Genomic DNA, 14,963 nt, shown 5'->3' with positions numbered 1-14,963 from the left:
CGCGGCGGGTGGTGCCGCTACCCGCTGCTTTATGTTTTGATCTATGAGGTCCAGCCGTGTCCGCAGAGGCTGTGTTTCTTCACGGTGAGGCTGTGGTTGCATCCACGCCTCGAAAATTCTTCCATATCGACCGGAGATGAGCTACACGGAGCGCAAGAAAAACAAAACAGGAAGTACTGCGGTACGTCTCTTATTTATGTCCGTGAAGAAACTTGACTTTACAAGTAATATTATACCTCACATAAATCAAAGATCAACCTTTAAGAAATATGGTGTTACATTTTAACTAATTATTAGACACTTTATGAATACCGCAATAAAGCATATATCAAGTTGATATAGAAGACACACATGACTACACTTTATGTGTTTGATTCATCACTTACAGTGTAACTAAAACCCAGACTTTCAGCTGTAGTGCTCTGCCCAGTCTTTGGCTTTGCCCTGGAATTTTTTTTTTTAAATGCCTTTGCTTTAAGTTTAGAATTACAGACTTAGAGCGTCAATGTATCAACTTGGAGAGGGGGGTGCAGGGGGGGGTAAGACGCGCCCACTCACTCCGTGCCGTCACAACAAATAAACACACACATATAAATAAACTGAAGAGTAAGTTCAGCAAGGTTATTTAGCCATGAGCGACGACCCGAGAAGCAGCAATGGCACTTTTGCAACCGAAATGTTGTTTGAACTCAAAGACGTCTCTGCTACAGAGTCTCCTCTAGACCAGGACCACGGCGGACCAGAGCCGGATCAGTTCAGCACAGTGAGTGCTAAACCAATAGTGAGTAAAAAAATAAAAAAACAACTTCGGCTTCACTGAATAAACATTAGTCAGTGTAGGTACCAGTTGGATTTAAATATATACAACATTGACTAAGGACAACAATTAATAGCTACAACCACTTTTTTTTTTAAAGATAGGGTGAAAACAATATTATTTAGTAAGTCATGAAAAAATATAGAAACTAAAACAAATTACAATCAGCAGCAGAATCATACAGAGGCAGTTTATACTGTTTTTTTAGAGCTAGGGAAAGTAGTAAGTTTTTGACACAAGTATTAAGTTTTTGACTCAATCTTATGTTTCCCTTTTATTATTATATTGTTTTTATTGAAAAAACAAAAGCCCTCTTGGGGCCTCCTTGTTCGACAAGAAAGGGAAATGATTTTTTTCGTGGATTTTCAGGGGTTTTTTGCAGGCTGTATGGCATGCTCAAAAAAGTTTGCTCTGATCTTTTTTCAGTCAAGGAAGGAAAGGAAATGCTGCAGACAAAATATAGATATGACCCTGCTCTCCCAATAACCTTGAATGTAAGATCTCACTGAAAAACAACAAACTGATTCTTTATTTCTCTTTAGATTGTCTTCATAATTTTCTGGTAAAGTAACACAAGCATGAAATTTATTGTGGGAACAGAATAGCTGAATAATATTATAAAAAAAAAAGATCTAGGAGCTTTTGCACAGATTCAAGGGCTGGAGGGATGTCAGCTGTTTGCTTTTGTTACAGAGTTAGAATAAAGCTTTGTTGAATTTGTGCAAAATTGATGTTGCTGTCATATTTATGTTACTTTGTCGTCGCCTGGTGGTTCAATAGCGCAGCTGTAGGGTTCCTAGCTGGCCACCGTAGTACCTAAGCAAAGGAAATCTGTCCTGAGCTGAAAATGTGAGTCCTTACAGTTTCATATCAGTACTGACTGTGTGCTGATGATTTATACACCAGCTCCAGAATAAAAAAAAAAGGTAACCAGAGTGAGAGCAACTCCTGTGCTGTTGTGGCGTCATTCCTGGACCATAGACATCAGAGACACAGACCCTCCATAGTCCAACAGAAGGAAACAACCGGCTACATTATGTGTCAGTCTTGTATGAGCTGTAACTGATTACTAACCATTTGTGAAGACGCTGCAGAACATACACCTCCTATATGTCTTGTGTTAGAGAAGAACACGTACAGACAGCTGAGATATTTATTTCATGCTGAACATTTCTTCGACTTTTATAACTTTAGTTACCTATTTGCACTTAACATCTTTGTCTCTTTACATGGATATAAGTTACACACCATGTCGATCAGGGTCCAGCAGAAGGTTGATATGTAATGAAGAAGTCAATTTTTATTCAGATGCTGCTTTGGAAGTAAGTGAACACCAGTGACAGAGTGCACCCGTTTATATCTTTAACTAGAAATCCTTAATGTCCATGCAAATCCCAGCAGAAGACACACAGCTGTGCTCAGATCCGCTCAACACAGCCGCTGGTCATAAAGAATAGAAGTCGGAGAGATGTCTGTCCTGCAGAAGATCAGTCAGAATATAAAGAACATAAAGCCATTAGAGTATGAAATCCTGGCCAGGCGACTTGGCCTGATGATGAAAGAGCTCAGACAGGTAAAAGAAGGAAGAAAAGAACAGGTTTTGATACGTTTTCCTACTTGTGTTGTGTCATCTGCTTTCTGTCCTCCCGTCCACAGGGAGTGAGAAAACCCTTCAAAGAGGTGATAAATGTCTCCATGGGCGACCTGCACACGTCTGGTCTGAAGCCTCTATCATTTGTCAGACAGGTTATTACTTTTCTTACTATTCCTATTTTGATTTGGGTTTTTTTTTTTTTTTCAGAAAAAAGAAAAATAACTGCTGGTTTTAACACCATCATTTAAGCTTATTTTAGTGCACTTCAATTTTGCACTGTTGTTAGTTTTAAATTCAACAGTTTGTTCTTAGTTTTTATTCACAATCAAACAGTTTATATTCTGTAATTGCTCATTTTTGTTATTTCCTTGTTTTTTTGTCCTCTTTTTCTTTTTCACAAGTTATACAGTATATGTCTTTAGTCTTTCAATGTGCTCACACTTCCATCTGTTTATATAAGGAACCAGTGCTGTTTGATAAAAGCCCTAAAAAATGCTCAATGAATAATGTCTCTTATTATTATAATTAGTATTCTTTGGCCTTTGAAGACAACTCTTCTTCAGGCTGTTTTGATAGTTCATGTTTCTGCATCTTCTTTGGCAGGTCCTCGCAGCGTGTCTTTACCCTCAGCTTGTTAACAGCAGCAGACTGCCAGTGGACGTCAGGCAGAGAGCTCAGAGGCTGCTCGGGGAATGTGTTGGGGGAAGTATAGGTGAGGGCTGTGTCAGATACTTTTCTACGAAAAAGCAGAAATGAAGCCAATGTCTTTTTACTATACGATAACTATAAGATACATTTTGTATGAAGTGCTCACAGTGTAAACATGAATCATATCTACTGCTGAGTGTGTTGCTCTGTAAGGCTTTAATGTCCATTAAGGTTTATATTTGACATTTTTAGGGGGCTTATAAAACTCAGTAAACATCCTAGTTGTGGCAACAGAAATATTCAAGGCATTTTCTTTAGTAATTTCTATGAATGAACCCTTTAAGTATTCATGATGAAATCATTTGTTTCTTTAACTCCCTTGTTAGAAGCTTGTAAGGTGTAAGGTGTAAGTACTGTATGTATAATGGTTACATTATACAAACAATACACACAAGTATACAACATGTAGATACATTAAAACTGCATTTATGCTTTATGCTCATAAACTGACATAAAATAAAAAAATATTATCTCACTCTGCAATTTCATTCCGGCTTTCTTTTTTATTTTGCATTTTTGTATTTAACCTTTATTTAAACAGGAAATTAACCCATTGCAATAAAGATCTCTTTCACATGGCCGGCAGCACACGTCGTAAATTCATTTCCGATCAGTCTTTGTGTTTCTGTGTTTTGTTTTCCAGGTTCTTATACAGCTACAGCGGGTATACCAGAGGTTGTCCAAAGAATCTCTGAATTCATAACAAGACGAGATGGCGGGGTCCCATCTTCCCCTGACAACATCTACATAAGCCCTGGATCACAGTGGTGCCTCATGGTAACAGCCAATAATCTCCTTAAATATTCTTTTTTTTTTCTTATAGATCATCTTTGAGTTGACCCAATCACTTTCTTTATTTTCTTAAGAACATGCTGAAGGTGTTGGTGAACAGCGAGAGCTCACCCAGAACAGGTGTGCTCACTCCAGTACCGAGCCACTGCACCACCACTTCCTCCATTGTGGGTCTAGGAGGAGTCATCGTCCCCTACTACCTCACTGAGGAGAATGGCTGGCAGCTGCAAGTGGAGGAGCTACAGCGTGCTCTGGACTCTGCAAAGGGAATCTGTAACCCTGTAGCTCTGTATATCATCAACCCTGGAAACCCCTCAGGTAAAAGTAAATTGAACACCAGAAGGGAACAAACTTTTGGTCAAAAATAATGTTTCACGTGGTAGTTTTCATGTCTACAGGTCAGGTTCAAAGCAGAAAATCCATGCAGGAGGTGATCCAGTTTGTACGGGAGAACAGACTCTTTCTTCTGGCTGATGAGGTGGATGTCTAAAAGCACTGTCAAGCACAGTAAAGAAAGATTCCAAATCTGTGTAGAAAAGGCTTTGATTTTCTCAGCGTTCTCCTCCACAGGTGTATCAGGATTTGGTTTATGGTGAACATAGTGAGTTTATCTCCTACAAGAGGGTCCTGGCCGAGATGGGTCCTCCTCATGCAGACACAGTGGAGCTGGCGTCCTTCCACTCAGCATCCAAAGGCTTCATAGGAGAGTAGGTTTTTATTACTATCAAAATCTTACCTGAAAGTTTAAGAAATAAAATGGAAGAAAAACAGATTTTAGGTGGAAAGTGAATTGCTGACCTTGGATACACACTCACCACACCATTAGGATGTCAAAAAACAAAAAAAAAATCTCTGTTTTTCTCTTCCACCAGGTGTGGTCTGCGCGGTGGCTATGTGGAGCTGGTAAATCTGGACCCTGCTGTTATGAAACACATCCACACTCTCTTCTCCACAGACAGCTGCGCTCCTGTTTTGGGTCAGATGGCCCTGGATCTGATGGTGAACCCTCCCCAGCCAGGAGATCCCTCATACCCCCTTGATGATATGGTGAGACAGATATGACACATTGAACACCCAAGTTTGATCACATTCACGTTACAATTCAACTCTCTTTTCTGCAGGAGAGAGAGCACATCAGGAAGACGCTGGTTCATAATGTCAAGAGAGTCTCCGAGGTTTTGAACAGCCTGCCGGGTTTCTGCTGCCAGCCTGTGGAGGGAGGAGCATTCGCCTTCCCCAGACTGTTTCTTCCACCCAAAGCCATCCAGAAAGCCAAGGTGACAAAGCTTGCGTTTGTTTAACAAAACACAGAGCAATATATGTGCTCAGATATGCCACATATCTGATGTATATGTCGTTGAATATTTCAGATCTGGTTAAGTTTTTGAATTTTAGGAAATGGGAATGCAACCAGACACTTTCTACTGTGTGAGGTTGCTCGAGGAGGCCGGTGTGTTAATCCTGCCTGGATGCGAGTACGGACAAAAGGAGGACACCCATCACGTCAGGTAAAATAACATATTCCAAAATCAAGCACGTTTTATTCCAAAGTAAAGCTATTAATGCCTTGTTTGATAAGGACGAGGGGACCATTGTTTCAGAGTTGCACACATCATGTAATTTAGAAGAAGAGATAATTGATTAATCCTGCAAGGGGAGATTCAGTTATGATTCTGCGGTAGCTCAGTTTGTAGGGGCTTGGGCCTGTTACTGCATGTGTGTGTACTATGTTCAATAACAGTGTCAAATTTAAATTGATATATGGAACATGTTATACCTAAGACCTTTGACCCTTTCTTCTCGCCGTAGATTTTGCATACTGAACCCTCAGGAAACTATGGAGGAAGTTCTGAGACGCATATCCTGCTTTCACACACAGTTTATGAGGGAAGTTTCTTAAACAAACACAGACAGAAGAACGTCTTATTTTCTTTCTGCATCTACCTGTCGTTAGCTTATTCATTACAAACAATAAAACAACTTGATCATTTTTCTCACGTTGATATTTATTGCAATAAATATGACATTTTACTCTGCACAGTCTTTGACCTTTGGCCAATGATACTCTTTACTCGTTAAAGTAATATTCAACTTCTGCTTCTCATTCGTGAGCAAATAACCACGATAGTCCAAAATCCAAACCAATGGATTTCAACACACCAAGTTCATCATTCATCCCAAAAACAACAATGGCAGACAACAGTCCATTTTGGATTTCTGCTCTCCTAGGGTCCATTTCAGCAGATGAATTACTTTTCCAAGTACTCAAGGTATCGGTTGTAACACCAAACTAGGTTAACTGCAGTATAGCTGGCTTCCACTACGAGGAGCTGTTGTTTAAGATATTATATTTGTTGGGGTTTATGGTTCCCTATTTTCTGCTTTGTACTGGAACTTTACTTTACAATACACTTGATTACAGCAGAGTCCTGTAAAATAACTCCTGCTGTTCTAAATAAAGAGTTAATGTCTGGACGTGAAGTTGTCGACTGGCTCTATTTATCAGTAAAAGTTATCACAGTCTCCTTTCACACACAGAAAACGTACAAACGAGATACCATCCTCCTCTTTTGTTCCTCTGAACCAGCCAGCAGATCCAACACAACACACGTAGAAAGTGCTTAAAGAGGCATTAATCCACCTCACTGTCACTGTTGTGGTTCGGAGTGAAAGGGTTCGATTCTGTGTTGTTGAGCAGCTCCACCAGTAAAGAGATGAGCTCTCCATCTTGGGTGGCGTTGTTGACTGCGTTGCTGGGATGGCTGAGGTTGCGGTATAGCATGGTCTGTATGGATGTGCGCAGCTCCCACAGCAGCTCCCATGCTTCAACGGACAACTCACAGCGCACCAGAGAGCGCCCAGGAAGTGACACCTCCACCCGGTCTCCATTCACTGCAATTAAAGAAAGGAAAAAAAAGAGTTTATGAGAGGAATGTTTGCTTCAAGGCTGAGATTCAAAAGGGACTTTATGTGATAAGTGCAAACACTTTAGCATCATATTTTGAGAAGAACGCTTTTCATTCCTGAGAGAATTAAATGCTTTTAAAAAAAGGTATCAAACTGTTCTCAGAGGTTGAGGTAAAATACAATTTCTAAGCTGTAACCTGCATTTGAGCCGTACATAAAAGAGAGACCATGTTAATGACATTCTAAAATGAATACAGGGCGTGCTGGTGGCGCAATGGTTAGGGCGCGCGTCCCATGTGTTGAGGCTCTCGTCTCGAGCGGTAGGCCCGGGTTCGCTTCCACCCGCATGTCATTCCCCACTCTCTCCCTGGTTTCCGACTCTATCCACTGTCCTATCTCTGCATTAAAGGCACAAAAAGCCCAAAAAATAAATCTTTAAAATGAATACAGTTCTCAACATGAGGAATGGAGAGCTCATCCTCTTGAGCCTGAAGGTGAAAGAAACACGGCCTCAAAAGCTGTGAAAAGTCTCAATGAGATTAACACCGCTTGCTGTAAACTGAATGACCGTTATAACTATATTTTTTCATAGTGTGACAAACATTAACTTCTCCAAAAAGCTTAGTTAAACAAAAATCCAACCAAGAGGTTATTGGAAGGAGACATAACTCAGTGAGTGCTCTGCAGGTCAGGGTGCAGTATCATCTTCATCAATAAATCCGCCCTGTTTAGACAGATCTAACACTTATTTGGGATGGGGGAACGAATGATCGTGATTGGATGATAACTGCTGGAAGGGGTGTTGGTAGATTGTGAAGCTTTATTATTATTATTATTATTAGATGGTGTTTGTATATTTTAAGTCAACACATTTCTGTGGGACACATTAATAGTTCATGTTAAGTCAGGTCCACATGACAGCCCGTGTCCTACCTGTCTCTGTGATGTCACAGTCTGTGAGCAGCAGCAGGGCGAGTGGATGGACAGTCGAAGAGTCTCTGATGAAAACATTCCCGCTGGACTTGACGGCACTAAAGAAGGTCAACCAGCGACTGGGGAGCTCCGCTTTTCCTCTACAACACAGAAGAAGACAGTAAGTTTACATGCGCACTGTAAATGTAAAATAAATAAATAAATACTTTTCCATGTTCAAACCTGTTCACTGAGGAGCGGTGGAGGACTACAGGTCCACTGAATGTGCGTAAAGAAATGCCATCGGGGCGGAAGCGTCCTTTGTTCACAACACCTTTCTTCACCTGAGAAAAAAAAGGACGTGCATGGTTTAATCATAAAAGGTCAGATTTCAGACAGATGCAAGTAGGTTTTGGAATAAAAACCATATGAAAAAGTGCAGGGATCATTTAAATGATATTTGGAATGTGGAAACAATTTCATCAAAAAAATAGACAATAAGAGACACTCTTCTACCAAATACTACAAGATCTTTAGGAAATCTGACTTCAAATCTTCAAGGCTTTAATAAAGTAAATACAACAAAAAAAAAAGACTCCTTTGTACCTGAATGAGGTTTGGATAGAGTCCAGCCAGCAGCACAGCTTTCAGCAGCTCATCCTGGTTGCTGTGCTCGTTGTAGAGCGACGTGTAACGCTGGCAGTCATTGGTGCGAGACACCAGCTCGGCGTCATGCAGATTCTCACTGAACTGAGAGATGAGACCTGCAGCAGAGCACACATCCATTTTTTTAACAAGTAGTCTTTAAAAACTCTAAGTCATTGAGGAAGATTTCTAGAGCTTTTTGTTTACACCGACAGGCCAAATTCAGATTGATATGGGAGAATCTGGAGAGACAGAAGAATGATTCCATTTCATTTCAACAGAAGTGTTTATGGAGATGCACTGGACTCAGGAGCCTCAGGGATTATTCTTATCATGCTTCAATGTTGGAAAGCTACATAAACATCATACATATTGACTGACAGCCACAGATACCGATAGGTGAGGGAAGTGTGTACGGACAAATCCAATTTTTAAACTTGCAAACAGTTTAGACAGCTTGCTTTTAAAATCTGATTGGAGGAGGGAAGGTTGATGTATTGCACTCAATATGGCAACATGTTATAAACTCCTTTAAAGACATACATAACTGAAACAGAATGTGAAACACATATATATATATATATATATCTCTATCTATCTATCTATCTATCTATCTATCTATCTATGTCATTATAAAATGTGTAGATTAGAATGTAAATGAACAAAGACTTCACTAACTACAATGGAAACCACCAATAAAACAAAAGTTACAAAATCTGATCAGAGAAGCTATTCTGACTTTTTTCAGTCTGAGAAAAGCCTCTGTACAGTAAGTGTGTCTTTCTGTGCATTTCAAACTGACCGTTGATAAATCTCAAGCTGAACCAGGACAGAGAGTGTTTGTGCACATATGCATCTCTGTCCTCTCTGTCGGCCTCGTACTGAATTTTCCTCCAGCCCAACACGGCTCTGGAGAACACCAAGTAGTCACAGAAGCTGGAGCCGCTCAGAGCCTCTTTCGCCTGGACAAACAGAACAAAGACAAATGAGTGATAACTCTTTATGATCACTCTTTGTGTGACTTTTTGTGTGTGTGTGTGTTCGTGTTCTTTTTAAACTGCAGTGACCAACAGGTAGCTGTTAAAAACATCCCACCTTGCCGACTAGTCCTCTGTTCTGCAGGCTGTTGTGAAAAGGATCTCTGGTCAGACATGCGGCCACAGACAGAAGGGGCAGAACACATCTGAACATAGCACTCAGGACCAGCACTTTGCCCAGACGAGGGTCACATGACATGCGGGAGACACGCTCTCCTAAAGGCGTCAGGGTTTCGGTCTTGTCCAGAACTCCTAGAGAAGTACACATTGACAGCTTAGACATTATTCAATTAATTCTACTGAATACGTAAAGTAAGATACACTTGATGGCTTAAACATAACCACACAATCCAAAACAGAATTTATCTGCAGCTCACTCACCGATGTCTTGTAGATTTCGGACGGCATCTCTCACAGCTTCCCTCTCTGGACTGTCCAGCACTTGGGATAAGAAATCTACAGCCTCCACACACAAAGAAAAGGACAAAAAACATGATTGAATATGTCAAACATACATGAAATAAGTCTTTATAAATGACACAAACTCTCTTGTTCTTAGTCCCTACCTTGCCGTTAGGACTGTGGATCTTGGCTTGCACAACTAAACTCTCCAGTGGGGTTCGGAGGATCTCTGGGATGGGGAAGGGACTCATGGCTTCCAGCTGGTTCCTTGGGAAAAGGTGGTAGGATTGCCCCGGCTGACATCGCCCTGCTCTCCCTTTTCTTTGGGTAACGTTAGAGCGAGAAATCCAGACTGTGTCCAGACAGGAGACCTGCAAAACCAGGAGTAAAACTAGATGGATTGGATTTTACATGCTTCCATCACAAATACAGCATACATGCAGCTTTGTTTTTTTTTTTAGATCTCAAATACTGGACAATGAAACACACTAACCTTAGTGTGTGTGTCATAATTCTGTTGTTTGTGAGTCCCTGCATCCACCACATGGACGATATCGTCGATGGTGATGGAGGTCTCAGCAACGTTAGTGGTGAGCACAATCTTCCTCTGGCCCACTTGGGGGCGCTGGAACACCGCCTGCTGGTCTGACACTGATAAACTAGAATGCACTAAAAGAAACAAGGGAAGAAAAAAAAAAAGAGAAAGAAATGCACTGAAAATATATACTTAAAGGACAAAAAGAACAAGTCTTTGTGAATCTGTTTGTACTTTCTTACACGGCAAGATCATGTGTGAGCCGGAGGAAAAGTGACGTCTGGCCTCCAGTTTCTCCTGGACCGCCCTGATGTCCTGCCATCCAGGGAGGAAACACAACACTGCACCTGAAGCATGATGGGAAAGAATTCTTTTAAAAAAATTATTCATGGCATTATCTGTAACACCTCTTTACAAGAATCTCTTAAAAGTAAGCGAAGGTGAGGACTTGGTAACCTGGCTCTCCATGCTTGTCGATGTGTTCGATCAAGTCAGCTACTAAATCTATGTCTGGTGAAAGCTCCTCTCGTCCGCTCTTAAACAAAAGCACAAAAATAGTATAAATCAGGAGACGTAGATATTGGAAGACAAATATCTGCACGGCACAAGTTAAAGTCTGAAAGTCTCACCTGCTTGTTGTTTTTATTTATCTGTTGGACAGGCAGTGGGCGTCCTAACAGTCTCAGCACATCCTCCAAGTATCTGTCCCTCACTGGGTGCATAAACCCGGGAACTTTCACGACTGTGCAGCCTCCGAAGTACTGGGCCAGCCTGTCTTTGTCCCCTGTAGCGCTCATTAGCACCACTCGTAGGTCAGGGTTCTCTTTCATGCTGGCGCGCAGTAGAGCCAGCAGCAGGTCCGTGTTGATGTCTCTCTCGTGAACTTCGTCTACCACCACATGGCTGATTCCCTTCAGGGAGGGGTTTGACTGCAGCTTCTTCAGGAGGACACCCACCGTGAGGAAAAGCAAGGCTCCTCCACTGTGCTCTGGTGGACGGCTCTCAAGTCTTACCTGTGTTAATAAAAAAACAATTACTAGCTGATAAATTAATGAGTGTCCATGTGAAGAAAGGCAGCCTACACTGAAAGTCAGAGGCACTCTGACGCAGCATAAAAATCCTTTATAAAACAGGGATGTGTCTATGCGTTGGACTTCTGTCCCCTGTTCTTGAAGAGCACCCAATTCCCCCCAAAAAATTACTTCTTGCACACACACTCCAAACATTCACACAATTTTCCACTAGTTTCATTATTGAAAATAACACCAGCATAACAATAGAAGGAACATATTCTATAAGTGCTCTCTCTGAGCTGTGATTCCCAAAATGCAGGCTATGGCTAACTGATGGGACTTGAAAGAACTGCAGGTAAGCAGTGAGGTCATACACAATAAATAAACAAAAGAAAATATACAGTATATTTGTCAATTGTACAATTTATTCACTATTTGCATTTATTTTCTTAAAATGTTTTAAGTCTGGAAGGAATATTTATTCTTTCTGTTTAATAAATCAAAACATATAAAAGGGAAAACTAAAGGTTGGTTCCATCAAAGTTTTGTAATTAAAGGTTTGGATCGACCCCAACATATCTCTAGATTTCAAAGTGAGCTGCAACATTCTTAAGTTTGTGAATGTTTGCTCTAGAGCTACAGTGAATTCTCACGATTATTGGGAACTGACTAAAAGTGACAAAGAGTAAACCATAAACGTGTATCTACCTGATATCCCACAGAGTGTTTTAGAGCTGGTCCCATCTCATGAGCAACACGTTGGGCAACGGACACAGCGCTGATCCGGCGAGGCTGGGTCACCAGGATGTTGCACTTGGCCCCATCGCCGCTTCTCACGCACTCCTCCAGCAGGAAGCGAGGTATCCGAGTCGTTTTTCCACACCCGGTTTCGCCGTCGATCACAACCACCCTGGAGGACTGAACCTTCGACACCACACGCTGACGATGGGCATCCACTGGGAGCTCCACACTAAGCCCAGGGTTTGCCCTCTCCCAGTCCTCCAGCAGGTGGCTGTTGAGCTGCCGGGCCTCGTGTTCAGACAGGGGCCTGTACGGTCTACCTGTGATAGCGTCCGTCACCACATCCTCCTCTTCTTCCTCATCCTGGTTCGCTGACTGCTGTCCTCTCGCCTCTTCCTCCTCCCAAAGCCTTTGTACTTCTGTTGCCACTGGGTACTGCGATACATGGACGATTACAATGACGTAAAAAACCCACAAACTTTACAGCAAAACAAGAGCATCAACAATTGAAGACAAAGAGAAGTGTATTTCTATGGTGCTACAGGGCTTCAGTTATGCTTCTATCTGTGATGGTTGCACAGACGTGTGGCGACGCTTAAACATAAAAAGGGAAAGCTTGAGGTCCAGGTAACTCAGGGCAGCATACCAATATTCTACCGAAGCTTCTTAAACTTCAAAATTTCTCCCCGACAATCTTGTGTGGTCGGGATAATTTTAGATATGCACAAGAGGTGAAACCTGGAACATGTGAGTAACCCCTCAACAAAACGAAAGAATGTCAACAAGTAGTCCTTGGATTTCATTTTTGATGTATAAGCAAAAGCAACATTTAGTTGAGGAGTAGATATTGGTTGGAAAAAGCTCACATTCACACAGACTGAACTGAAAAAGCTACTTGGCTTTTGAACATTAAGAGGATGACCTTGCTTTCTGGATCATCATCTGACAATACGCTGCATTGGAGAAGTTTCCCTGACATCTGTGACATATACCGACCAAACATTATCAACGTCTTTAAAAAAAAAAAAAAAAAAAACAGGCTAAATGATCTCATATTTTCAATCAATATTTACACTGTATTTGACAGGTGCTCATTTAATTCCCTGCAGAAAACAACGTGAGAAGAAGACTGACCTGTGCAAGGTACTCCCTCATTTGTTCCTCCAGGTACTCTGGGACTTCCAGGGAGAGGGGGCGTCTGTCTCGCTCTCCGGCCTCCCTCACCTTCTCTCTGTGGTATTTTGCATGAGTAAGCGGGTTGTTGTCTCTATCCAGCAGCTCTAGCTCCTGAAGAAATGACATTATTCATTTACACAGCCCCATCATGCAAATAAAAGGAATATCGGTTTGCAAATGTTCTTCTCACCTTCAGTTTCATGCAGGCCAGAGCTGCAGCTCTGCGTTCTGCCGTCAGTCGATTTTTGGCTGTGGCTGAGAACTTCATCTCCTCAGGCCAGTGCAGGGTCAGCTCACAGCTCTTCATACTCCCTCCGGTCGTTTTGAACTGCATCAGCTCCTGTAAGGATATAGAGCGACTCGTTTATGATTCATGATGATTCCAGAGTAATTCGCTTCGATCGTGCCAAGGATGGGACCAACCAACCCTGATTCTGTGGGATGACGTGGCCACTTGGATCACCCTGGTGAGGAGAGATTTGGGTTGAGGGAACATGCAGAGAGCATCAGAGATGTCACAGGTGTCTTCAGGAGGAAACCACTGCTTTTCTTTCTCGTCCACTTTCCACTGCTCTTCTCTCTCTTCCACTTTCCCTCTAGGAATTTGGATAATTCCTGTCGAGTCCCACTCATCACCATAAAGAGCTGATTGTAACTCCCCTCTCTGCCTGCCAGATCTCCTCCCGGGTAGCTGATTGTTTGGACCAATGACACCCATTTCCTGTACGCAAGAAACAGAGTAAAGGGAATGTCACTCATGACTGGTCGGACAAAATGCAAACTTGAATGTTTTTAGTCATTTTTCCGCTTACCCTTAGCTTGAGACATGCAGCAGCAGCCGCAAGTCGCTCTGCGTCAGTCTTCTTGGAGGCATGACCAACCTCTTCAAGCTTGCAGGGCCACTGCAGTGTGACAACAGCTTTCTATAGAAACAAAAATAACAACAAAAGGTTAGGGATGTTTAGCTTTTTGAAGATAAAGTGTCTTAAGGATCCCTCCATGTCAGTGCGAGATTTTTTTTTTGTTTTGTTAGTTTTTTCCTGACCTTAACCCCTGCATGTTCTGAGCAGCTGTACTGGATGAACTGGGACAGATCGTTGACTCCAAGTGAACGGGAGATGATGTTATTCAAGAGACCTTTAGGATCTGGAAACTCCTTCAAAAGGTTCGGACCCACGTGACCTAAAGAGTAAACACAAAGGTCAAACACCCAGCAAGGTCAGCCACTGTTTGTTTCCACTCCTACTTTGGCTCCACCACAAAGGCAAGAAGCCAGAACACAAACATGAACGCAATGTTTTACAGGATGATGCCCTTGAGGCTTTGCACTGCCGGTGACTGTCACCTGTTAGCTAAGGAGCTACCAGCCGGACTCACTCACCTCGTTTTCTCTGTAAATACGGCGTGTCGTGTTCCTGGAGGCCCCGTGCTTTCGTCTTATACCCACGCAACGCATCGCTCCAGTTACACGCAGTTTGGCCTCCTGGTTGAACACATTTTGTAACATTGCACAGCGCTCTCAGTCGCACGAGTAAAACACCGGGTAGCGCCATCTTGAAACTACAATTTCTTCTTCTGCGGCGTTGTGTGGAAATGTTGAAACACGGCGTATTGACAGCGACACCTTTTGGCTTGAAGTGGCAACTCATTATTTAGAACAGGGCTGGGGCAACTTTTGGTCACA

At 42.2% G+C, this 14,963-nt stretch overlaps 2 protein-coding genes across 5 annotated transcripts; one reads left to right on the top strand and one right to left on the bottom strand.

Annotated features, from left to right (window-relative positions):
* The first annotated feature begins 43 nt into the window (after nucleotides 1–43).
* On the top strand, nucleotides 44–5,901 carry LOC109985917 (alanine aminotransferase 2). 4 transcript variants are annotated; one of them, XM_020636378.3, is made up of 11 exons: nucleotides 44–181; nucleotides 2,474–2,563; nucleotides 3,015–3,123; nucleotides 3,763–3,896; nucleotides 3,986–4,229; nucleotides 4,310–4,389; nucleotides 4,482–4,618; nucleotides 4,784–4,958; nucleotides 5,033–5,188; nucleotides 5,307–5,419; nucleotides 5,721–5,901. In XM_020636378.3, the coding sequence occupies exons 1-11, from the start codon at nucleotides 137–139 to the stop codon at nucleotides 5,809–5,811; spliced, it is 1,374 nt and encodes a 457-aa protein (XP_020492034.1). In that variant the 5' UTR covers nucleotides 44–136; the 3' UTR covers nucleotides 5,812–5,901. The 4 variants fall into 4 exon arrangements, with proteins under 4 accessions (XP_020492034.1, XP_065810186.1, XP_020492028.2 ...); XM_065954114.1 differs by lacking the exon at nucleotides 44–181 and adding an exon at nucleotides 564–763; XM_020636372.3 differs by lacking the exon at nucleotides 44–181 and adding an exon at nucleotides 565–781.
* On the bottom strand, nucleotides 5,897–14,866 carry dhx30 (DEAH (Asp-Glu-Ala-His) box helicase 30). Its single transcript, XM_020636322.3, has 19 exons — nucleotides 14,661–14,866; nucleotides 14,325–14,461; nucleotides 14,092–14,202; nucleotides 13,707–14,000; nucleotides 13,470–13,619; nucleotides 13,238–13,390; nucleotides 12,071–12,538; nucleotides 10,979–11,362; nucleotides 10,806–10,884; nucleotides 10,592–10,696; nucleotides 10,308–10,483; nucleotides 9,979–10,185; nucleotides 9,794–9,875; nucleotides 9,471–9,664; nucleotides 9,178–9,337; nucleotides 8,337–8,494; nucleotides 7,974–8,074; nucleotides 7,752–7,891; nucleotides 5,897–6,803 (listed from the first exon to the last, which is right to left on the bottom strand). Exons 1-19 carry the CDS (start codon nucleotides 14,830–14,832, stop codon nucleotides 6,544–6,546), a joined length of 3,531 nt encoding a protein of 1,176 aa, XP_020491978.1. The 5' UTR covers nucleotides 14,833–14,866; the 3' UTR covers nucleotides 5,897–6,543.
* Nucleotides 14,867–14,963: the final 97 nt, after the last annotated feature.

This window comes from Labrus bergylta, chromosome 4 (genome assembly GCF_963930695.1).
Source record: "Labrus bergylta chromosome 4, fLabBer1.1, whole genome shotgun sequence".
In the NCBI taxonomy this organism is placed as follows: domain Eukaryota; kingdom Metazoa; phylum Chordata; class Actinopteri; order Labriformes; family Labridae; genus Labrus; species Labrus bergylta.
This window is presented reverse-complemented; position numbering and strand designations above follow the sequence as displayed.

Bases quoted from the DNA above. Each gene is read 5' to 3' on its own strand.
- LOC109985917 (XM_020636372.3), top strand. From the start codon at position 632: ATGAGCGACGACCCGAGAAGCAGCAATGGCACTTTTGCAACCGAAATG. The intron at 3,897-3,985 runs GTAACAGCCAAT...TATTTTCTTAAG, and splicing joins GATCACAGTGGTGCCTCATG to AACATGCTGAAGGTGTTGGT. The intron at 4,619-4,783 runs GTAGGTTTTTAT...CTCTTCCACCAG, and splicing joins TCCAAAGGCTTCATAGGAGA to GTGTGGTCTGCGCGGTGGCT.
- dhx30 (XM_020636322.3), bottom strand. From the start codon at position 14,832: ATGGCGCTACCCGGTGTTTTACTCGTGCGACTGAGAGCGCTGTGCAAT. The intron at 14,462-14,660 runs GTGAGTGAGTCC...TTTACTCTTTAG, and splicing joins GTATTTACAGAGAAAACGAG to GTCACGTGGGTCCGAACCTT. The intron at 9,338-9,470 runs GTGGGATGTTTT...CTGTTTGTCCAG, and splicing joins ACAGAGGACTAGTCGGCAAG to GCGAAAGAGGCTCTGAGCGG.